General features: G+C 42.0%; 1 protein-coding gene across 3 annotated transcripts; it reads left to right on the top strand.

The window, feature by feature from the left end:
- Positions 1-1,471: 1,471 nt before the first annotated feature.
- TAF12 (TATA-box binding protein associated factor 12) lies at positions 1,472-24,333 on the top strand. 3 transcript variants are annotated; one of them, XM_027109429.1, is made up of 6 exons: positions 1,472-1,575; positions 12,891-13,142; positions 14,824-14,901; positions 18,214-18,328; positions 22,299-22,387; positions 23,851-24,333. In XM_027109429.1, exons 2-6 carry the CDS (start codon positions 12,975-12,977, stop codon positions 23,884-23,886), a joined length of 486 nt encoding a protein of 161 aa, XP_026965230.1. In that variant the 5' UTR covers positions 1,472-1,575; positions 12,891-12,974; the 3' UTR covers positions 23,887-24,333. The 3 variants fall into 3 exon arrangements, with proteins under 3 accessions (XP_026965230.1, XP_026965231.1, XP_026965229.1); XM_027109430.1 differs by having other exon boundaries at positions 1,475-1,902; XM_027109428.1 differs by lacking the exon at positions 1,472-1,575 and adding an exon at positions 12,105-12,164.
- The last annotated feature ends 1,210 nt before the right edge of the window (positions 24,334-25,543 follow it).

Consider the following 25,543-nt stretch of genomic DNA (forward strand, 5'->3'; position numbering starts at 1 on the left):
TACTGTATGATGTCACTTATATGGGGAATCTAAAAAATACAACAAACTAGTGAATATAATGAAAAAGCAGATTCACAGATTTAGAGAACTAGTGGTTACCAGTGGGGAGTGGGGAGGGGCAATTTAGGGGTGGGGAAGTGGGACATACAAACTGTTGGGTGTAAGAGATAGGCTACAAGGATGTATTGTACAACATGGGAAATACATAGCCAATATTTTGTAATAACTGTAAATGGAGTGTAACTTTTAAAAATTGTATAAAAAATAAAAGCAAAAAAAGTAAACTGGGTCTTAAAAAGATGGAGTGCAAAAACAAAAATGGTATGCCAGACCCTTAGGATAATGAAGAGAGCAGTGGCAGAGAAATAAGACTAGGAAGATAACTTAGAGCTTAGTGGTGAAGGGGCCTGGAATCTGTGAATTTGGATCTGTGGCAGGGTTAAGAGTGGATTGGTAATTTGGTGGGATGAGGATGGCAAGATATAAAGACAGGGAGAGCAAGTTGCTACACCAATCCAGGTAGGAGGCAGCTTTTCCTGCTGACACTGCTGCTCACTCTTTGCTGTCCCAGCCCTTTGTACATTCCTTTATGTCTGTGGGTTCTTGGGTTCTTGTCCATCTTAGTGTGAGGACCCGGGCTCCAGAAGGGACTCAGGCTGGAATCGGGTCTTCTTTACAACCCTAGCATCTAGCACAGTTAGTAAACAGCAGTTCTCACCATTGACAGTCAAGCGAAAGCATCAGTTTAATGGTCAGAGTGAGAATTCTGAGTTCAAGTTGAGAGTTTTCACTTATTAGTTAGAACTTGCCTGATCTCTCACAGGTTTCATTTATTTATTTATTTATTTATTGACTGCGCCGCGCGGCATGCAGGATCTTAATTCCCCGACCAGGGATTGAACCCGCGCCCCCCGCAGTGGAAGCGCGGAGTCTTAACCACTGGACGACCACGGAAGTCCCTCTCACAGGTTTCCTTTAAATCATTAAATGACTGACTTATCGGAGGTAAGGTGTATAGGAAATTTCCTGGTAGACAGCAATTGCTCAATTATTATTAACTGCCAAATCACAACCACAACCGGTCTCTCTTGTCCCCAGGTTTTTCCTGTTGGGGTCCAATAGGATATCTATGGAATGTTGGTCCCAGGAGATATTACCGTCCTCATATCACGACAAAGACACTAACCAAAAATGGCGACCTCTAGGCCATCCGAGGGCGTGTTACCGGTCACGCTAGCAATATATACAACAGGCTATTTTGGGGAGAAATAGCTAGCGCTGGGTTCGTAACGCCGGGTAGAAGGCGCAGAGCTTGCTCACACTACCAAACAGGAAAAAGCCCAACTGCCAGAGCTGACCGACAGCGATGAATATCGACCACGTGTCGGAGGGCGGTCCGCGCCTGTGCAAGCCAGGCGCGCGCCCGCCGGCCGGAAGAGCCGCGCGTTTCCGGGTTGGAGGCGGGGAGCGGTGCCGGAAGTACTCGGGGAGGGCCGAGCAGTCGGACCGGCTGCTGAGACGAGCGCTTCACTGGGGCAGTCTCCGCATATCATGGGGAGATAGACGCTGCTGCCTGTGAGTCTTGGGCCCTGGCAGTTAAGGAAGAAGAGTGGGAGGAGGGAGTCAGGACCCAGACCCACAGTGGTCAGTGTTTCAAGAGCCAGATTGTGGAGGAGACGGGGCTGTTAGGAATCGGGCTCTTGGGACGGGACTGAGGAGCTCGGGGCTCGGAGAAGACGCGGCTGTGGGGACCTGGGCTCCAGGCGGGACTTAGGGAAAGGGGACGGAGTTAGCCGGCACCCGAGGGAAAGTGGGCTGAGAGGGACAGGATTGTGAGGACCAGTGCTCCGAAGAGGAGAGGGTCGGAAGAGAACGGGGCGTGAAGCCACGGGCTCCTGAGAGGTAAAAGCGGAGCCGTGAGGACTTGGGCTGCTAAGCGGTAGGAGCGGGACAGTGAAGACCCAGGTTTCTAAGGATTCAGAAACAGGGCGGCGAAGATTTAGGTTCCTGAGAGGCAGGAGCAGTAAGAGAACACTTGGGTTTGGGAAGAACAGGAGCGGGCAGTGAAGACGGGCTTCTGTGGGGACGGGATCGGGGCTTGGAGACTCCGAAGTACCTGAGGGAACAGGGCTGTGAGGACACTGGCTCCTAAAAGCGGAGACTATAAGGGGCAATGGATGTGAGGAGATCAGCCTCCAAGGGAAAGGGAGAGAGTTCGGAAAAAATATAGTGATCCTTTTTTTTTTTTTTTTCTCATATTGGGTGAACCGAGGGTGGTAAAGGATGTGTTCAGGGAAAGACGACTCCTTTGCGCTGCCTACTTGGCTTTTGGCAGACTTATCTTGTGTCGGATACAATCTAGGAAGCCCACTTGGAAGCATCTTCGTTTTCTGCTTCGTTCTGGCGAAGCACTGCTGTAAAGTTGAAGCAGTTTGAACTCAGCTATATACTTGATAAGTGCTTTAAATCCCATTCCATCCAACTCCGAGCACAGATCTCTGCATCTCAAAAAACGAGGATGGCAGAGATGGAAGGACCCGGAAAGATAATCTTTTTTAAACTCGTATTTTACATATAAGGAGGCTAAAGTCCAAAGAAGGTTTAGGATTACAGTGAGGCAATGATTGATTAGATCATGATTTTGATACAGTACCCTGCTCTGCATAGTAGATAGGAGATGCTTGGTTAATATTCCTTGAAAACATGCTTCTAGAATCTTTGCTCTAACTTCAAACTCAAGAGGGAAGTTTTTACAAATTCTAGTATTTTATTTTGGGTCTTGTTAACTGTATTGACATTGATACAATGAATGTCACTTACGAGTTAGGAAACTTTTAAATGAAGCTCCTTCCCCCTCAACAATATAGTAAGTCATTTAGAAAGTCACAAATAAGTAAAATGTACCCTTTATTTTTAGCATAAGCATTTAGGGAAGATGGCTGCTTTTAGATAAGGATGGTGGAGAAACTTGGACCAGTCACTTTCATTCTTCAGTAATATCTTTTACTGAAACTTACTCAGACTATGGGAGGGGAGGGGGGAGGGAGGTCCAAGAGGGAGGGGATATAGGTATACAAATACTGATTCACTTCATTATACAGCAGAAACTAACACAACATTGTGAAGCAATTTTATTCCAATAAAAAAAAAGTCTAACCAGATATCATCATAAGCACTTTTCAAATATTAAATCATTTAATTATCACTTACAGCCGCACAAGTTAGATATTGTTAGTCCCATTGTACAGGTAAGGAAATCAGTGCAGAAGGGTTAAGTGCCTTGCCTGAAATCCCATGCTACTAAGTGGCTCAGCCACAGTCAAACCCAGTTATGTGTTTGACTAAAACTTTTTTCTGTTTTTCTAAGTGGATTCCTCGCCATGTCTCAGCTTGCTCATCAGCAAAATAGAGGTAATAGTTAGACAAAGCATGGCGTTGAATGAAAGCACTCCCTCCTCCTAAAGACTCCTCTTACTATCAAGTACTATAACTTATTAGGGTATTTATATAGTGTAGTATTTGAAGAGAACTGAATTCCTGTGTTTTAAAGAAGCATAGATATTCAAGATAGAAAAATGGGACCTGAATAGAACTTTCCCTCACATTGGAGTAAGACATATTTAATTTTAAATTTAGGAGGCCAAGAAGGACCAATTTGAAGAACAGGGGCTTAAATTGGATTAACTTTACAATTATTGTAACATGAACTAGATGATTGGGGAAACTGCAATAACTTTGTTCCCAGTGGGTTTGCCTAAACTGTTTGCAAGTGCCTATACTAAATGCAAGTGGTCAAAACTTACACCAAATTATGAGGTAAAACATGACCGTACCACCATTTCAAAATACTTGATGGTTTAATTAATAATAGTTTATTCCTGAGTTATCCTCATCGACATTTGCAAATTGTACTACTTATTTCACTCATTTGTGGCTCTAGCATCAATTGAATTATTAGAATAGGATTTCTAAGTAAGTACCTGATCAGAAGATCATTGTGTTAAAGTTGATGTGAACATAGAACATACTACTTTTGACCAAAGGTGTTTGTGGAAAGCCCCAAAGTGCTTTGGAGGTAGTACATCAGCAGTGTTTATAGCCTGCACTGTGACACAGGTGTTTTGGAGGCAGAAGACAAACTTTGAAATCTGTATATATGGACTTAATTTTATTTTATTTATTTATTTATTTATTTATTTATTTTGCGGTACGTGGGCCTCTTACTGTTATGGCCTCTCCCGTTGCGGAGCACAGGCTCCGGACACGCAGGCTCAGCGGCCATGGCTCACGGGCCCAGCTGCTCCGCGGCATGTGGGATCTTCCCGGACCAGGGCGCGAACCCGTGTCCCCTGCATCGGCAGGTGGACTCTCAACTACTGCGCCACCAGGGAAGCCCTATATTATTTTTAATTTTAGTTATTTTAATAGGTACTTAGTGGTATCTCATTGTGGTTTTATTTTGCATTTCCCTAATGAATAATGATATTGGGCATCTTTTCATGTGTTTATTTTCCATCTGTAAATCTTTGCTGAAGGATCAGTTCAGATCTTTTACCCATTTTTTTAATTGAGTTGTTTTCTTATTGAATTTTGAGAGTCTTTTATATATATATCCTGGATACAAGTTGTCAGATGCGTGATTTGTAAATATTCTCTCTTAGTCTCAGACTTGTCTTTTGTTTTCATTTGCAGGGCAGAAGTTTTATTTTGTGATTAAGTCCACTTTATCAATTTCTTTCTTTTGTGGATTGTGCTTTTGGTGTTGTATCTAAAAACTCTGTCTGACCCAAAGTCAGGGAGATTTTCTCGTACGTTTTCTAAAAGTTTTATAGTTTTACATTTTCACATTTAAGTCTGTGATCAGTTTTTAATTTATTGATATTTTGTATAAGGTGTGAAATAAAGGTCAAGGTTTATTTTTGTTGCTACTGCTATATTTTTTGTTATATTTTAAAAACAGGGGTCAGTATTACCTATTTCTTCAGTGGAAACAAACCAGATAGTAGTTTATTTTAATTTTTTTCATAGGTTACATATGCACATATTACAGAATTTGGGGTATACAATGAAAGATAAGTCTCGCACCTTGGTCCCATGGACCACCCCAGGTACTACCATTCTCCTATCCCCCTCAAGACAACCATTGTTTTCAGCTTCTTATGTATCTTTCCAGGAATAATTTATACATTTGTAATTATGTGTCTTTTTTTTTTTTTTTTTGCGGTACGCGGCCCTCTCACTGTTGTGGCCTCTCCCGTTGCGGAGCACAGGCTCCGGACGCACAGGCTCAGCGGTCATGGCTCATGGGCCCAGTGGCTCCGTGGCATGTGGGATCCTACCGGACCGGGGCACGAACCCGTGTCCCCTGCATCGGCAGGTGGACTCTCAACCACTGCGCCACCAGAGAAGCCCCAGGCAGATTCTTAACCACTGCGCCACCAGGGAAGTCCCTATCCTCACTATTCTGAACCTTGCATTTTAAATGAACAGGGTATCTTGAAGGTCATTTCATGAGCTTCCTCATTTTTTAGAAACAGGTTTATTGAGACATTCACATACTATACAATTCATCATTTTAAAGTATACAGTTCAGTGGTTTTTTGCTACAAACAGGATTGTGCAACCATCACCACAATCTATTCTAGATTATTTTTGTCACTCCTAAAAGAAACTCCATAAACATTAGAAGTCAGTCCCTATTCCTCTCCCCCACTCCTCAGCCCTAGCAACCACTAATCTACTTTTTGTCTCTATAGATTTGTCTATTCTGGACATTTCATATAAATGGAATCCTACAATATGTAGTCTTTTGTGACTGGTTTCTTTCACTTAGCATAATATTTTCATGAGTCTCATTCTTTTTCAGTCTATTACATTATATAGTTATATTGTAGTTTATTTAACTATATCACTTTTGATGGACATTTAGGTTGAAATTCCTTGTATGTATAGTATTCTATTCACATACAAGTTCAATTATAATATAAATTGCTAAAAATAGAACTATGGGATTAAAACAATATATGCTTTTCTTATTTTGGTAGACACAGCCAAGTAGCTCTTTATAGAGACCTGTAACTAATTTATATTCCCCCACTCCAGCAACTTATGAAATGATTATTGCTCCATAAAATTTTCAAACACAGTATGTATAAAACTATTTATTTTATTTTATTTTTTATTTTTTTATTTGGCTGTGCCAGGTCTTAGTTGCGGCATGCGGCATCTTTGTCGCAGCATGCAAACTCTTAGTTGCAACCACCATTGTAAAGCAATTATACTCCAACAAAGATGTTAAAAAAAAAAGAAAAACTCTTAGTTGCAGCATGTGGGATCTAGTTCCCTGACCAGGGATCGAACCCAGGCCCCCTGCATTGGGAGTGTGGAGGCTTAGCCACTGGACCACCAGGGAAGTCCCTATAAAACTTTTTCATCATTGCCAAATGGGGAATAAATAGTACGTTGTAGTTTTAATTTGCATTTTTATTATGAATGAGAATAAGGATCACTTCATTATTTTAAGAACCATTTGAATTTCTTTTTTTTTTTTTTTTTTGCGGTACACGGGCCTCTCATTGTTGCGGCCTCTCCCGTTGCGGAGCACAGGCTCCAGACGCGCAGGCTCAGCAGCCATGGCTCACGGGCCCAGCCGCTCCGTGGCATGTGGGATCTTCCCGGACCGGGGCACGAACCCGTGTCCCCTGCATCGGCAGGCACACTCTCAACCACTGCGCCACCAGGGAAGCCCTTCACAATATTTCTATTGGGTAGTTGGTACTTAATGATTTGTAGTTATTTTTTATATATAAAAGAAATTAGTCCTTTGATATATCTTGCATATATTTTCGCTAGTTTGTCTTTTGTCCTTTAACTTTGTTTGTTATGTTTTTTGCCATGCAGACATTTTTATGTTTGTGTAATTAAACATATTACTCTTTTCTTTTATGGCTCCTGAGCTTTGTAAAGTCATCCTTAGAAGGGTATTATTTATTCTTGAGAATATTGTTTTTCCAATTTTTAAAAATTGAGATAACTGTAGATTTATATGAATCTGTAAGAAATAATACAGGGCTTCCCTGGTGACGCAGTGGTTGAGAGTCCACCTGCCGATGCAGGGGACACGGGTTCGTGCCTCGGTCCAGGAAGATCCCACATGCTGCGGAGCGGCTAGTCCCGTGAGCCATTGCCGCTGAGGCTGTGCGTCTGGAGCCTGTGCTCTGCAACGGGAGAGGCCACAGCAGTGAGAGGCCCGCGTACCGCAAAAAAAAAAAGAAATAATACAGAGATCCCTTGCACTTTGCACCACCAGTTTCCCCCAACGGTAACATTTGCAAAACTGTTGTATAATTTGAGAAGCAGGATATCAACATTGATACAACCCAACAATCTTATTCAGATTTCCCGTTTTACTTGCACTTGTTTGCTTATATGTGTATGAGTACTAAGTCCTATACAATTTCATCACTTTTTATAGGTTCATTTATCCATCATCACTATCAAGATATTGAACAATTCCATCACAAGCGCCCCTCATATTGCCTTTTATAACCACACCTCCCTCCCTCCCACCCAGTCCCTGACAACCTCACTAATCTGTCTTCTGTTTGTAAAATTTGCCATTTTAAAAATGTTATATAGGGGACTTCCCTGGTGGTGCAGTGGATAAGACTTCACACTCCCAAAGCAGGGGGCCCGGGTTCGATCCCTGGTTAGGGAATTAGATCCCACATGCATGTTGCAACTAAGAGTTCGCATGCCACAACTAAGGAGCCTGCCTGCCACAACTATGGAGCCCACGTGCTGCAACTAAGGAGCCTGTGTGCCGCAACTAAGACCTGGTGCAACCTAATTAATTAGTTAATTAATTTTTAAAAAAAGGAAAACAAAAATGTTACATAACTGGAGTCATACAATATGGACTCTTTTATTTATTTATTATTTTTGGCTGCGTTGGGTCTTCGTTGCTGCGCATGGGTTTTCTCTAGTTGCAGCGAGCGGGGGCTACTCTTTGTTGCAGTGCACGGGCTTCTAATTGCAGTGGCTTCTCTTGTTGCGGAGCACCAGCTCTAGACACGTGGGCTTCAGTAGTTGTGTCTTGCAGGCTCTAGAGCGCAGGCTCAGTAGTTGTGGCACACAGGCTTAGTTGCTCTGCGGCATGTGGGATCTTCCTGGACCAGGGCTCGAACCCCTGTCCCCTGCATTGGCAGGCGGATTCTTAACCACTGCACCACCAGGGAGGCCCCAATATGGACTCTTTTTGAATTGGCTTTTGCTCAGCATAATTCTCTGGAAGTTCATCCAAGTTGTGCATATCAGTAGTTCATTTCTTTTTCTTGCTGAGTAGTATTCCATGGTGTGGATATACCACAGTTTGTTTAATGATTTACCTATTAAGGGACATCTGAATTGATTACAGTTTTTGATTATTGCAAATAAAGCTATGAGCATTCGTGTACAGGTTTTTGTGTAAACATAAGTTTTCATTTCTCTAGGATAAATGCCTAGGATTGCAGTCGCTGGGTCATACAGTAGTTGTGTGTTTTTTCTTTTTTCCCAAATCCACTTTATTGAGGTATAATTTGCATACAATAAAATGTATACATTGTAAACATATAGTTCTGTGAGTTTTGATAAATATAGCAGCTGTGTAAGCATTCCCCCACTTAAGGTATAGAATGTTTATATCACCTCAGAAACTTCCAACCTGCCCCTGTGCAGTCAATCTCTGTCCCATCTGTCACTAGAGATTTGTTTTTAGATCATTAGATATTAAAATTTCATATAAATGGAATCATATAGTATGTATTCTTTTGAGACTGGCTTATTTTTCACCTAAATATTTTAAGATTCATTCCTGTTGTTTTGTGTATTCGTGATTTGGTCTTCTTTTTCCTTTTTTCATTTTTTTAAATAAACTCTTTCCTAGAGCAGTTTTTAAAATCCATTTATTTATTTATTTAACCTGCTGAGATAGCAGTGTTAGATTTACAGGAAATTTGGGAAGATAGTACAGGGTTCCCATATACCCTGCACCCAGTTTCTCCATTATTAACATCTTACATTAGTATAGTATGTTCATTACAACTAATTAACCACGTTTGATAAATTATTATTATCATTATTATTTTTAATATTTATTTATTTATTTTATCTTTGGCTGCATCAGGTCTTAGTTGTGGCACGCGGGATCTTTCGTTGCGGCGTGCAGGATCTTTCATTGTGCGCACAGACTTCTCTTTAGTTGTGGCACGCGAGCTCCAGAGCATGCAGACTCAGTAGTTGCAGTGCACGAGCTCTCTAGTTATGGTACGCAGGCTCAGTAGTTGCGATGCGTGGGCTTAGTTGCCCTGCAGCATGTGGGATCCTACTTCCCTGATCACAGATCGAAACCCAGGGCCCCTGCATTGGAAGGTGGATTCTTAACCACTGGACCACCAGGGAAGTCCCTGATACATTACTATTAACTGAAGTCCATAGTTTATTCAGATCTTAGTTTTTCCATTTAGTCTTCATGTCTTTTTAGGCTCCTCTGTGACAGTACATGCTTAGATTTTTAAGAAACTGCAAACTGTTTTACAGAGTAGCTATACCATTTACATTCCCACTAGCAGTGTGTGAGTGATCCAATTTCTCTGCATCCTCGTGAGCATTTGGTGTTGTCACTATTTTTTATTTTAGCTATTCTGATAGTTGTGTAGTTATATCTCATTGTAGTTTTAATTTGCTTTTCTTTAATGACTAATTTTTTTGATTGAACGTCTTTCAATTTGCTTATTTGCTATCTGTGTATCCTCCTTGGTGAAATGTCTGGTGTGTCTTTTGTCCACTTTCTAATTGAATTAATTTTTTTTAACTATTGAGTTTTGAGAGTTCTTAATGCATTCTAGATACTAGTCTTTTGTTGGATATGTAGTTTGTCTTTTTTTGGGTATGTAGTTTCTTCTAGTCTGTAGCTTGTCTTTTCATCCTTTCTACATGGGCTTTCACAGAGAAAGCTTTTAAAATTTGATGAGGGCCAATTTATCAGTTTTTCCTTTTATTGATCAGATCATGCTTTTGGTTTGCCTAGCTAGAGCCCAAAGATTTTCTCCTGTTTTTTCCTAAAAGTTTTATAGTTGTACATTTTACATTTAAGTCTGTGATCCATTTTGAGTTAATTTTTGTATAAAGTGTTAAGTTTAGGTTTCTGAATATTTTTTAAAGATATTCTAGGGACTTCCCTGGTGGTCCAGTGGTAAAGAATCCACCTTATGCTGCAGGGGACACGGGTTTGATCCCTGGGCAGGGAACGAAGATCCCACATGCTGCAGGACAACTAAGCCCGCATGCCACAACTACTGAGCTCGTGCGCCTCAACTAGAGCCTGCATGCCACTAACTACAGAGCCCATGCGCCCTGGAGCCTGCGCACCACAACTAGAGAAGAGAAAACCCACATGCCACAGCTAGAGAGAAGCCCACACACCACAAGGAAAGATCCCACACGCCTCAACGAAGATCCCGTGTGCCACAACGAAGACCCAATGCAGCCAAAAATAAATTAAATAAATAAATACTAAATAAATCTTTAAAAAAATAGGGACTTCCCTGGTGGTGCAGTGCTTAAGAATGCACCTGCCAATGCAGGGGACATTGGTTTGATCCCTGGTCCAGGAAAATCCCACATGCCGCGGAGCAACTAAGCCCGTGCACCACAATGCTGAGCCTGCGCTCTAGAGCCCGTGAGCCACAACTACTGAGCCCACGTGCCACAAGTACTGAAGCCCGTGTGCCCTAGGGCCCATGCTCCACAACAGGAGAAAGCCTGCATGCAGCAACGAAGACCCAACACAGCCAAAAATAAATTTAAAAAAATAATAAATAAAAAATAAAGATATTCTATATTTTATCTAGTAAATGATTTTATATTTAAAATTTAAATATCTGATCCATCTGGAATGGAGGAGTGTGTGAAAGGAGGAGTATATTACTCCCTCCATTCCAGATTGATCAACTGTTTAAATTTTATTTTATTTATTTTCTTATAAATTTATTTATGTATTTTTGGCTGCATTGGGTCTTCATTGGTGCGCACGGGCTTTCTCTAGTTGTGGCGAGCAGGGACTACTCTTCATTGCAGTGCGTGGGTTTCTCATTGTGGTGGCTTATGTTCATACTGATAATCTTTTTTGTGTGTGTGTGTACGCGGGCCTCTCACTGTTGTGGCCTCTCCCGTTGCGGAGCACAGGCTCCGGACACGCAGGCTCAGCGGCCATGGCTCACCGGCCCAGCCGCTCCGCGGTATGTGGGATCTTCCCGGACCGGGGCACGAACCCATGTCCCCTGCATCGGCAGGCGGACTCTCAACCACTGCGCCACCAGGGAAGCCCAATACTGATAATCTTTAATAAGGCTTTTTCATAGGACTTGATCTGGGAAAATAGTTTGCTTTTATAACATTAGGGCAACTGTTACCATGTTAATAATCTTTTCCTTTCCCATTTCTTCCATTGGTAAGATTTGTGGGTAAGGGAAAAGGAGATGTGGACCACATATGGTTTTTAAAAAAAGTAATCCTGATGCTGTGCTGCCCCCCTCAGCGGGCTCTTGGCCAACAAGTTTCTCTTGATCATTTAACCAGTGCGTAGTTAGTTGCTTTTATTAAGGGTAAACCAGGAGAAGATGATTTCTTGTATTAGAGAGTTAGACAATTTGTTGGAGAGGAACTCAGCAGTAGGGGCAAGATACAGATACTCATTCAGGTTGCTAAGCTTTATCAAGTTCTGAAAACATTGCCATGATTCTTGCAGGTTCAAATTCCACAGTTTTGGCCAATAAAGTATTTCATATGCTGCTAGCTTATCTCTAACAATAGTACATTCATTTTATTGGAAGAGAGTCTTAATGTTACTATTGTCATCATTAATTTTAAAAGTTGTATATGAAAGAAATGGAGATGTTTTTCTTGGTGCCCAGTTGGAATAAGGAAATGTTCTCCACAGTCAGTTTGCCTGCATTCTGGTCATTGAAGATGTGCAGGCCATGCAACTGAAATGGTTCTGTGGCAAGGGTGGTGCTTGATGCCAGTTGTTCATTTACAGGTAGTTTTTGAAAATGGCTGCCTCTCGTTTCACCGGGCTCACAGCCGTTGCTGATGTAATTAAAGATCTAGACACTCAGATAGCTGTAAGTAAGCTCCTTGAGGTCACTGTGGGTGGAACTTCCTGAATGTGCTTCTGATCTTGATGACACCAAAGCTGATGTCCACGGAGTCAGCCTCATGGCTCTAAAATTTAGAAGTCTTGGCTACTCCAGCCTAGGGACTCTGCATGTATTTAAAGATTGCTAACACTCAGAGAAAATTTGCCCTTGATGACAGTGAAGAGCTTACTTTTAACAATTGCTAAAAACTGTGTTTATTAGGCCCTGACATAGACTTAAGCATGTTTTGAAACACCAAAATGAACTAATCTGTTTTCTGAAGTTTTGTGACTAGGTTTCAAGTATGTGATTGTGCCATGATTTATTTGAGTTTAGCATTATTTGATGTTCAAAAATAATGCATGTAGTACTTAACCAAGTATTCTATTTTTACAATTAACCAAGTATTCTATTTTTACAAAGTCTTCAAAAATGTCTTGCTCATTCTAGTTTATTTTTGTACATAAGATTCCTCATTTCATTTACTTCTTTATTTCACTTGTGTAGACTATTTTATTTAGCTTTTGGAGAAGAGATGGTTTCTAAATATCAGGTGAGAGCAATGAACATTCTTCATTCCCTCCATTTTCAATGTGCAGGTATCAAATGAAGACCCTTCAAAGTCTGACAGGCCTCATAGAATTTTACTTTTAAAACTCATCCTTTATTACATGTACTTCCAGAGCTAATTCTCTTGTTTTTCTTCTACAGTTGATTGGCCTTGGTCCTCATAGCTCCAAAAAGAAACAAGATCTCGATAAGCTCTATGAGCTGAAGTCCAAAGCGCGGCAGATTATGAACCAGTTTGGCCCCTCAGCCCTAATCAACCTGTCCAATTTCTCATCAATAAAACCGGAACCAGCTAGCACCCCTCCACAAGGCTCCATGGCCAATAGCACTACAGTGGTAAAGATCCCAGGCACTCCTGGGACAGGAGGGCGTCTCAGCCCTGAAAACAATCAGGTATCATCCGCTTTTTGTTCTCTGTGGGCACCTCTTATCTGTTCTTTGAAGCAATAACACTCTGAGAGATGTCCATCTCAGCTGCTGCCTCTTCCGCTCAGACTTCTCAAGTTCTTTATCGAAATATCATGTACATTTATCAGTTTTTACTTTGTAGTATTTAAGTGTGTGTATGCATATACATATACATACATCCATATATACATGCACTGACACAACAGCTTGCCTGTGACAGGTTTTTATATATAAATATATATGCTATATACTTGTTAAATAAAATAAAATAGTTAAATAATTAATGGATTCATTATTCATTATTCCTGTAATAAAAGTACTCTTGCCTCCAGTCTTTTCTCCTAGTTCATCTAGCTGCTGCCTTTATTTTCTGCAGTGATTCTAAAATCTGACCCCCTCTTTCTACCCATGATCCTGATTCTGTCCTCCAGAGCCATAAGAAATAAGTATACTCTCTTGACTTGGGCCTTGTAGGCTGGGTAGAATAGGATGAGGAGACAACAGTTCAAGAGAATGGGGGAGGAACTAGCAATGATGAATGGGAAGGGTTGGGCAGGTATTCAGGAGACCAACCCATGATGGGTGTGGTGTTGGAGAAGAGCAGGAGATAAAATTGTATAGGTAGGATTACGGCAGAACATACTAGGCCTATGCTAGTCAGTTTCCGTTGGAACTTTTAGTCAATAAACAATCTTTGCAAATATTTAATAAGCTTGAAAGTAACATAATAAAAGTTGTATATCTTAGGAGGATTAACTTGACAGTAAGGGGACAAGAAAGGTAGGAAAGGGGGCAGACTGGGAGGAACAGCAAGTCTAAGACTTTTGCAGTAAATCAAGATATGTGGCAAAGGCTTGAATTAAGTGATGGTTGAATGGATAGATCTGAGACATTATTAACAAATATTTATTTTAAAAATTATTATTTTTTCCTTATTTCCAATGTCATGCAATGCTTATCGTGAAACTTTGGAAAAAGAGAAAGAATAATAGCCCCAAATTCTACCACCACCCCAAAATAACTATGGTTAGCATTTTAGTGTATGTCTTTTGATCCTTATTTAGTGGCATATATATGTGGTATAACATTTCCTTTATGAAAGAGGGATCATAGTTGTACATACTTTCACAAATATCGATATTTAGTTATACAGAGATGAACACGTGTTCCCTGCCCTCAAGGAGCCTTCAGCCTATTAAGTCAGAAACAGGCAAGTTTATAAATGTACACAATGATAGAAGGGTACACAGGGTACAGTGGAGGCCAAAGGAGGAAGTGGTTGCTTTCACCTGGGTGGGCTGGGAGAGCATCAGAAAGGAGGCACTGTGAGCTGAGCAGGTAGGAAGAAGGGTAGAAGAGCTTGTCCAAAGGCAGCAGGGGCACTGTACAACTTGTGGTGGTCAGAAAATTGCAAATTAATGTAGAGTTTACTAAAACTACCTGACAGATGTTGGCCTCTCTTCCATATTGCTCTTTCTGCCTTTTCCTAGGCTACTTCTGTCTTGAGACTATAGTCTTGTAGTAATAGCACCAAGTAAGCCAGACTGATAATTCTTTGGAAAGTAGAAACCAAACCCAACAAATTGATAGCCTTTCATTATAGGGTAATGAGGTGTTTGTTTCTTTGCTACTTGGCTGAAAAAAATGTTCTCCCAATTAACTTTAGGTATTGACCAAGAAGAAATTACAAGACTTAGTAAGAGAAGTGGATCCTAATGAGCAACTGGATGAAGATGTGGAGGAGGTAAGTTGGGATTGGGTACCCTAGAGACTGTGTCCCTGAGAAATAGTATAGAATAGCCATTAAGAGCACAGATTATAGAGGCAGACAAGTCTGAATTTGAGACTTGGCTCTGTCGGTGGGTCAGTTAACTTTTCTGAGACTCAGCTTCCTCCTGTGTTGGTAAGGTATGACATTATTTATCTACAGGGTTATTGTCAGGGTCCCATGAATACTTATACAAATCACCTAGGAGAATGCCTAGCACTTTATACCTAACAGCATTGCTACTTTTGCCTGTCAAAAAGGGTATAGGCTGCTACTCACAGGCAGTCACTTTCAACAATTTTAATTGTTTCTAGAACATTCCTCTGTATTTCTAAGTAATATTCTTTTTTTTTAATTTTAATTTTTGGCTGCATTGGGTCTTTTTTTTTTTCGTGGTACGCGGGCCTCTCACTGCTGTGGCCTCTCCTGTTGCGGAGCACAGGCTCCGGACACACAGGCTCAGCAGCCAAGGCTCACGGGCCCAGCCGCTCTGCGGCATGTGGGATCCTCCCGGACTGGGGCACGAACCCGTGTCCCCTGCATCGGCAGGCAGACTCTCAACCACTGCACCACCAGGGAAGCCCTGCATTGGGTCTTCATGCAGGCTTTTCTCTAGTTGCGGTGAGCGGGGGCTACTCTTCGTTGTGGTGTGCAGGCTTCTCATTGTGGAGCATGGGCTCTAGGCGCACAGGCTTCAGTAGTTGTGGCATGCAGGCTCAGTAGTTGTGGCTCGTGGGCTCTAGAGCGCAAGCTCAGTAGTTGTGGCACAGGGGCTTAGTTGCTCCATGGCATGTGGGATCTTACCGGACCAGGGCTCGAACTCGTGTCCCCTGCATTGGCAGGCAGATTCCTAACCACTGCACCACCAGGGAAGCCCCTCTTTCTTTTTCTTAATTCATGTACAAGTTTTTCTGTGGGCATGCATTTTCATTTCTCTTGGATATATATCTAGGACTGGAATTGGTGAGTCATATTGTAACTCTGTGTTTTTCCTTTGAGGAACTTCCTGTTTTTATAAAACATTCCATCCTTTTACATTCCCACCAGCTGTGTATGAAGGTTCCATTTTTTTAATCTTAGTTTTTTGATAATTTCTTCTCTGCTTTTTTTCTTTCTGTGTGTAATGACGGTTGGATGTTGGATCTTCTGCATTGATCCTCTTAGGTTTTTTTATCTTTTCTCTTTTTTCATTTCTTTGTAATTCTAAATTCTACTTGCTGGGGAGATTTTCCTTAGTTTGTCTTCTAAATTTTAACTTTCTTTTATAATAAAAATTTTAATTTCCATGAACTTTTTCTTGTTGACTTTTTTTTTCCCTAAGCCATTCTGTTCTTATTTTACAGTTGTAGTATCTTATTTTTCTCTCTAAGGATATTAATTACGTTGTTTGACATTTTCTTCTTTTCCCTGCATTGTCTTTGTTTCCTCTGGGTCCCTTTTTTCCCCTTTGGTTTGTTTATTTTCCTTTTAGTGTTGGAGACTTTCTTCAAATGTCTGGTGATTCTGGCTATCCATTCTTAAAGAATGAGCCACTAAAAACCTGATTTGAAGCAGAACTTACTGACTGATGGTCTTCACCCAGTCATGTATTGGTAAATGTTTAACAACCAGCTCTGTGGAGAAAAAGACTCTGACTTTCAGCATTTCCTGATTTCTGTGGTGTAAATATTCTCACTATGCCCTATTTTAAGCTATCAACATGTTGTCACTGAATGCAGGATTGGGAAGAAATGCATGTAATTGGCCTTCATGACCTCATCTAATCTGGCTCCAGCATACTACTGGCTTCACTTCAGAATAATTTGTCCATAGTCAACCTTCTTAATGGGGCATTCCCTAATCAGTATCTGTAAGTCTTTCCTCTGGAATCATTTAGTATATGCAGAGAAAAATCCTTTAGTCTCCTATCTGGAGGGTTTATCTCTAGCTTCTAACATCCCGGAAGCAAGGCAAGAGAAAGGGACTGTGTCTTTCCCTTGTCTCTGCTGTGTCTGGTGTACTCTCATCCATAGCCACTCCTGTTCAGTTTTTCTGGGGAGTAAACCCACTGTGTTCTGGGTCAGGTACGTGTGGGAAGTCACTTGGCTGCTTTTGAAGTGTGGGGGTTGGGGGACTACTCTGTACAGACATGTAACAATTGTCCAGTTTTTAGTTCCATACCTCAGTCCAGTCTTCTGTGGTTAATGACACATTCAAATCCTGGATCTCTTAGGAGTTGCAAAGGGCAAATCAGTTCGTTCTCATTGGCGTCCCCTCTGCGTGCATTTGTGTTATACCTTCTGTCTGCTAGGTCAGTTCCCATTCTTCCTTTGTTACCTCTTTAACAAAAATTTACTTTAAAAGTTTATTGGAATATCTTGTCCATTAAGGTTTTCTCTCCTATCTTTTTGTCTTTGTGGATTTATATGTCTTTTGTTTTTTTCCTTTGTTGTTATTTTAATGGGTGTAGGGAAGGAGAGGAGGTCATTTTTAGAGTTGATCTGCCATGTTTAATTAGAAATCTTTCCTTTAGATGGTATCCATTTGGTTCTGTAGGAAAGATGACAATGCATTGATAGTCCAGCAGAACAAGGAATGTTTATAACTATGGTTGTACTTTTATTTTATTTTATTTTTCTGGTCAGCAGAGGAAGCCATGAGGAAGGTATTCACTGATCAAAATTTCCGTTTTTTTAATGTAGATTTTTAACTTCAGAATTCTGATTTTGCTCTTCACACAATCTAGGAATAATTGATAATAAACTGGAAAGAATCCAGGTTTTGGACTCAGAACCTTGAGGTTGAATCCTGGTTTTGCTGCTTAATAGTTACATGGCCATGAACAAGTTAATCTCCCTGAATCTTAGCATCCTCCTCTATGGAGTTAGGGTAAAATCTGTGCCCCATTTTTTTCACAGGATAATTATAAGGACTAGGTGAGATAATGGAAATAAAAATGCTTTAAGAGAATACGAGGGAGTGAGGATTTAATGATTCACATTTATTTTCCTACCTAATTCATAAGAAGATGCGGAGAGGGTAGGGGTTGGGCTGGTTGATCGCTGCTAGGTAGAAAGTACGGAAAGTACATCCTCAGAAGGGTGTGAGTTTCTCTCAACCTGGTTAATGAGCTAATGTGTTTCTCTTGTGGTCCTCACTCCTCTTCCCCACCTTCGCTCAAATGCTGATTCCAGGCCTTCTGTTAGAAAACCTGACTGAATATGTGATTCAAGCAGATACAGTTGTCCAAGCAACAGGAGCCTACCCTGCCAGTGTCGTGGTTACTCTCCCCCACTTTCTTTCCCCCAGATGCTGCTGCAGATTGCTGATGATTTTATCGAGAGCGTGGTGACAGCAGCGTGCCAGCTTGCTCGGCATCGCAAGTCTAGCACCCTGGAGGTGAAAGATGTCCAGCTGCATCTAGGTATGTGGTCTCGTTTCTCCCTGAGGTATCCACACTATTGCTCCTCCAGGAACCTTCATGCCAGGATCAGACTTCTGGGCTCTGGGATTTATGTATTCAGGCCATAGTAGCATTAAACAGGAAAGAGAAATCCATGCATGGTAGGGGGAATGAACCCTAGCATTGGGTGTGCCACTTTCTAACTGTACCACCTCATCCTTCGTACTTACTTTCTCTTAGAGCTGGTTTCCTTATTTCTATAGCGGGGATCATAATACCCTCCTTACAGGGTCGTTGTGAGGATTATGGGTTATGTTCGTAAAGTGACTGGCACAAAGTAAGAGCTTAGTAAATGTAGCTATTATATCTCTACCATACATATAATGGTATTTTCCTTCCAGTTTTTAGCTTATTGATGTATTTTGCTCAAGAACATTATATCCATAATGTACATATAATTTTGTATTCTGCTGTTCTACTTAATAGACACTAAATTTGAGCTTGGGTTTTTCTGGGAGATACTCATCTAACATTGATAATTGTAATCACTTGGAAATGAATAAGCTACCCCCCTACATTGGTTGCAGTGTGATCAAAAGAAAGGGGACAGTCTGTGACTACAAAGACAGTCAGGCCAAGGGAATGAGGCAGAAGATATTAAGGGATTGAGTGCAGATCAGCCCATGGCTGAAAGCTTCCTTCCCAGTGTCAGGGAGATACTGCTCCAGGAGGCGCTGGTAGTGGAGGTGGGATAAATAACACACTTCTGGTTAACATTGCTGATATTAATAGCAAAAGACAGCCATTTCAATTATTTATTATTGTGTAACAAACATGGCTTAAAACAGTAACAGTTGTTCATTTTATTCATGGGCCTGGGGGTGGACTGGGCTTAGCTGGGCAGCTTTGCTAAGGATCTCTCATGTGATTGAAGTCAGGTGGTGGCTGGGGCTGAGAGTGTTTTTTTTTTTTTGCGGTACGCAGGCCTCTCACTGTTGTGGCCTCTTCTGCTGTGGAGCACAGGCTCTGGACGCGCAGGCTCAGCGGCCATGGCTCACGGGCCCAGCCGCTCCGCAGCATGTGGGAGGCCCGGGATCAGGGTTTGGGGAATTAGGGAACCTGGTGTTAACCATCTAGGCCTGCTGCCCACAACTTCCCTGCCCCGCGCCCAGCAAGGATAAGCTTGCCAGCGAGGCTGTAAACTCTTGATGGCTCTCTTCTGGATGGGCTGGGATGGGCACTGCCAGTGTTTGCTTCTGACCCGGCTGTTTTCTATACTTGAATAGTTGAATAACCTCCCCTTCTGATTGACATGGTCTTTCTTTATTTCTGTGTGTTTTTTTACATTAAGCATATTTATTTGTAGAGTATATATTCATACTAGTTCATTATCTTTAGGTTTAATTGAATGTAAATGTTCAGGGTTACTAAACTGATTAACTTATGTATCTCCTAACCTATTTTACTTGAATATGTGTTCAATATGTGTATATATATATATTTTTTTTTTGCATTTCCACAATATATATATATTTTTAATAACATTTCTTTCTTAAAAAATATTTATTTATTTATTTGTCTGTGCCGGGTCTTAGTTGCAGCATGCGGTATATTTTTGTTGCGGCATGCAGGCTCTGAGTTGTGGCATGTGGGATCTAGTTCCCCGACCAGGGATTGAACCCAGGCCCCCTGCATTGGGAGTGTGGAGTCTTAACCGCTGGACTACTAGGGAAGTCCCCACGATATATTTTAATCAGAATCTATTATAAACGTGTATATGTAAATACACACATATTACACATACACATATGTTACCATATATATTACCATAAATGCTATACAGTGCATGAATATTTATATTGTGATTACACCTGACATATGTTCCATTTGATTTGTCTGAAGTGAAGATCATTTGATTACTTTTCATGGTAATTACTTTTCAGAATTACTGAGTCAATTATGCATGTAATGTTTCCTTGCAAGAATGTATCTTCAGTATATTCAATATGTGTATTTTTGAGACAGGATCTTTCTTCATAAATATGAAAGTTAAATGAGATAATGAACATAGAATGCTTTGCACAATGCTGCTTTGTCCCAGCCATTTTATTACACATTTTATTCACTAAATGTTGTTGCTATTCTATTAATATTATATAAAATATAAATACAGTTAACCCTTGAACAACACGAGTTTGAACTGCACACGGTCCACTTATTGGTGATTTTTTTCAGTAGGAAATTCTGCAGTACTACCTAATCCACAGTTGGTTAAATCTGTGAATATGGAGGAACAGCATGGTTGGAGGGCTGACTATAAGTTATACGCAGATTTTCAAGTGCAGGGAGGGTTGGCGCCCCTGACCCCTGCCTTGTTCAAAGGTCAACTGTACACACTTATTTAAATATATAGTTACACGTACTTACATGTTTGCATTCATGCCTGGTAGCCACTCTCTTTAAAGTGACTTTGCATATCCATATCCTGATCCACTTTGTGTTGATTGTAAAGTGTAATTCCCAGAGAATAATCTTAGTGTCACTTTCAAGTACTGACAACAAATTATTAGCAGAAAGTTTCATTTTTATTTTCAAAGCAATATTGGAAGAGAGCTGTATATAAAATTATTCTAGAACCAACCATGAATCATTCATTCACACAATATTTGCTATGCATTAGACACAAAGTATAACTATAAAACCACTAATATTCAATTTGATTTTAAGTAAGTGCCTGTCTGGGGCAAATCAAATTTGCAAAACAAATGTTTTCAGTGCTCTAGGGGAGCATGATAAAGGAGTCCCCATTGTAACTCCTTTTGAGTAGAGATTTGTTCCCTAAATAATCTTGTGTAAGTATAATTTTTTTTTTATATTGGATGTACTTAAAGTGCAGTACACTTTTTTTTTTTTTGGGCTGTGTTGGATCTTCGTTGTTGTGTATGGGCATTCTCTAGTTGCGGCAAGTGGGGGCTACTCTTCGTTGCGGTGCGCAGGCTTCTCATTGCGGTGGCTTCTCTTGTTGCTGAGCACGAGCTCTAGGCGCGCGGGCTTCAGTAGTTGTGGCATGTGGGCTCAGTAGTTGAGGCTCGTGGGCTCTAGAGCGCAGGCTCAGTAGTTGTGGCACGTGGGCTTAGTTGCTCTGCAGCATGTGGGATCTCCCCGGACCAGGGCTCGAACCCGTGTCCCCTGCATTGGCAGGTGGATTCTTAACCACTGTGCCACTAGGGAAGTCGAGTACACTTTTATATGTGGATTTAGGGGGCCATGTGGCTATGCCAGTTACTGAAAAAGTGGAAAAACCAAATCTCTGCCCTCTGATAACTTGTAGTGACAGTCTTACAGGGATGGTCATATCCAGTGGCACAAGGACATGGAGCTGTGGCGTGGACATACCTGTGTCTGTATCTGTCTCTCTATGTATTTATCCCAGGCTCTGGGATTGCATTATGCCATTGAAGCCTCTCAACCATCCTATCAGGTGGTTATTTCTGTTGTTACTACCATATAAAAGGTGAAGAAACTGAGACCAACGTCATATTGCTCCACAGTGAAGCAGCAGAACTGGGGCTTGGCTCTTAACTCCAGATTGCAAAGAATGCCTTTCGCTTCCTACTCCTCCTTTCAGTTTGAGAGGGGTTACCTTGAGCATAGGGGTAAGACAGAAGAAACAAATAACTTTTTATTGAAGAAACAAATAACTTTCCTTTCCTGAAGAGCTGCATGGAAACCTTAGGGCTCCACACTCAAAGTTTTGACGCATTTACCTCTTATTTCTTTGCCAGAAGGTCAAATAGTGTCCTTTAAAACCTTGGAGGTACCATATGTGATTCCCCCATTTGTGTCCCATAGAGCCCCTCTGCAGAGTTACTGTTAATTAGTACAGTTGATTGCCCAGATTAGTCCTCCCTGACCCTTGTCTGAGGGTCACACTGCACCTTGACACTGCCTTCCTGGTCCCCTTATCTCTGTGTGGGCTTCTTCCTTACAGAACGCCAGTGGAACATGTGGATCCCAGGGTTTGGCTCTGAAGAAATACGACCCTACAAAAAAGCTTGCACCACAGAAGCTCACAAACAGGTGAGAAGGCTTCAGAGTCTCGGGCCAGCCACAGCTGATCCCTTGAGCTGTGTCTCAGAGAGAATGCACACAGCTACCATCACTGTGGTTGTCATTTCCTCCAAATGTCAGAGAGGGCAAGAGGCAGCAGGGCTGTACGGGAGATCAGCCAGATTTTTCCTAGGTGCTTTTTTGTTCCCATATGGGGTCTCAGTTTTTTCTCTCAACTCTAATGGGTGCCACTTAAAGCTGTTGATTCTAGGTTTTTCTAACCTGTATGGAACTCGCCCCCTCCACATCTCTTTAAAGAAATCTTCCTTCATTGTTGCTGATTTGAACATCATCTAGGGCCCTCCGACTAGAGGGCAGTTTAAGCAAAGCAGAAATATGCTGTACTTGTGCTAGGAGGTAGCACCCAAGCTTCTCTGCCAGGCGTCTGGCCTCTGCCCCAGCTTAACCTTTGTTCTCTGTCCCTCTTACTGCAGAACTGAGGGGTCAGTAAGAGAACCTGTCTCCACTTCTACTGGGGAACAAGCTGTCCCAGTCATTGGTCAGTCTCATAGCAATGTTGGCCTCCATTTGACAAGTCTTAGTTTAACTGGCTACTCTGATTTGAAAAGTGGGCTTTTTCCAAGCTTGATGTTCCACAGTCGGGCAGTTCTGGCTGAGTGTACCTCGCTTTTCCGTAGCCTGGGATCTCTGGAGTGGGTATGTTTACAGAGCTCACAGAGGAAGCCCTACAAGGAGACCGCCAATAGCCGGAATTGAAGGACTGCAGTGTTGTTCAGAAGGAAGTCCCTCCAGGCAGTAGATGGTCATTTGGCTCGGCTCTCAAATTATCCACTTTTCAGCCCTATTTATTTATTTATCAATCAACCAATATCATAATGTTCAAACAATCTCTTAGTCAAAAAGGGTGAGCAAAGCAAGTCATTAATTTGGCCAGTGGCTGGTAATAGTAAGATTTGAAACCCATGATCTGAATGTTTCCCTGATGGGTTATGGTGGAAATTGTTAGGGTCAGTTTCCTTCATTGCAGGCTATCAAGTGAGGAATGTCAGCTCCCTTTGCGTGTTGGCAACAGGCTCAAAACAGAGCCCTCTTCCTTATTTTTTCCATCATCAGAGAAGGAGATTAGGGGAAGGGGGTAAGCCTAGAAAGCACATGTTTTGATGGCCTGTCCCTTAAATCCCCAAAAGGCGGGAGCTGTCACCTTCTGCTTTTAACTGTTTTTGCCATCCTGCTAGTATAGGGCTTTTGGGGTCTTTTGGTCAATGAAATGGGTCCACTGGCCTGTGGAAACTTGTGTTAGGGCCCCGCAGACTGTGCTTGAGTTAGAAGGAACTGCTGAGCTTCCCTGTACCTGTAGGTTCCTGAGGAGTCCAGCCTGTGGTGTAGACCATGCTACCTGGTAGCCACACGTGGATGTCCTGGAAAGTTCCTGACTCTAACCTGTGTAATTGCTTATTTCTCTCTCCTTTCAGAGAATGGCATTGATCCGGAAAACAACCAAGAAATAACACACGGAAAGGTCAGGGAATGGACAACAATGTATTTGGAGATACTTGAGCTGAGACCTCAGCCATCTCATCCTTGGATTTTTTTTTTTTAATGCTTTACAGAGAAGCATATATTTTTTATTAACAGTGCAGCAATATCTATAATGACTGAGAGGATCTGCCAAAAGAATAAAGCCTCCTACCCCAACTTCCGGTCCCTTTTTCCTGCCATCTCAAAGAGGAGCAGTGTATCTTCCAGAGAAGATGTTATTTGTGGTTTATTATATAAGTGATTGAATTGGGGAAAAGCATTATGGTCTTGTTTGGTGAGAGAGTATTAGCAGGATTTGTAGAGGTTTTTGTTTCCTTCTCCCTCCCCCTTTTCCCTGTACTTTGTAATGTCAGTGTTTATATGAATATGACTTTCATTTGCTTTTCCAGAATAAAGAAGTTATTAATTGAAAGACACAGGGTGCATGGCTTACAGCCTTTGAAATGCCAGAGGAGGGTAAGCAAGGCTGGATGTAGCTCTCTAGTCAGCAGATGGCAGCACCATTATTCATTTCTGTGATGGAGGAAAAAACCCAGGAACTTTTCCATTATTTTACTCCAAGGAAGGCCTTACCATCAGTAGGACTTTTAGTCCAGATTGTCTGCCATAGAATCGAGCAGGGTGACCTTCTGTCATGAGCCCCATCCTGAAGAGGCTCCTGATTTGGGGAAATCCTTTCCTGACCTGCTCTTCCGGAACTTCTGGAGTTCATCCTTGACGCTAAGAAAGGATGGCAGTAGACTTGGGGAAAGGCCTTTCTGTGCAGGTTTCTCTCTGTTCTCAGCTGTTGGTGTCCCTGATCCTAGTATTTTTACCATCGTGCAGAGGAAACCAGGTCCCTTGAGACCTCAGGGTCATGACCTTCAGTGGCAGCTAGCATCATCCTGTTATGTTCCTGGCAGAGCCCTTGTGGATTGTGAGGGTTCCGTGGGCTTCAGGGAGTGTAGCTGTTCCACCCAGGGGCCACCAGCATGGATACATCCACCTTGCCGTGCTTTGGGCCTCTGCCTCCTGAGGCTTGGTCTGTGGTGGGACCCTGCTTTTCACTCCCTCCCACCCTGGGTGTGGCTCCATGACCCCTCTCTTCACAGCTCTTAGATCTCTTGAGTGAGCAGCTTGAAAGCTGTGCTGATGTCACCCTTGCTTTCGGTTGAGGTCTCAACGTAGTGAGCGCCCCAAGAGGCAGCCAGCTTCTCCCCTCCCCCCGGCATCACCTCTCCCTCAACCACCAGGTCACTCTTGTGGCCTACCACCAGAAAGAAGATACTGGAGGGTTTTGCTTTCTCCAGAACCTCCCGATGCCGCTGGGGGACGCTCTCAAAGGATGTTCTGTTGGTGATTACCAAGCCGCAAAAGGCCTTCTGCCAAGTTCCTGCAGTAGGAGCGAGTCATTGGCCTTGGCAGCCAGGAAGGAATCCAGAATTAGTTTTGAATCCTGCACTGAGGACAGAAGGGGACAGGGGAATCAGGGCAGTTTAATGCAAAGAGCTAGGTAGAGTCAAAAGACCTCAGTTCTTGATCAGCTGCGTGACAGGTGAATGGCTTCATCCAGCTAGTCGTCTTGTCCTGTATGTATACTGAGAGGCTTGTTCATTCAGCGAGTATTTATAAGCTCTGCCCCTGCCC

Source organism: Aethalodelphis obliquidens, unplaced genomic scaffold, assembly GCF_003676395.1.
Source record: "Aethalodelphis obliquidens isolate GAN/ISIS:26980383/991018 unplaced genomic scaffold, ASM367639v1 scaffold9, whole genome shotgun sequence".
Lineage (NCBI taxonomy): Eukaryota > Metazoa > Chordata > Mammalia > Artiodactyla > Delphinidae > Aethalodelphis > Aethalodelphis obliquidens.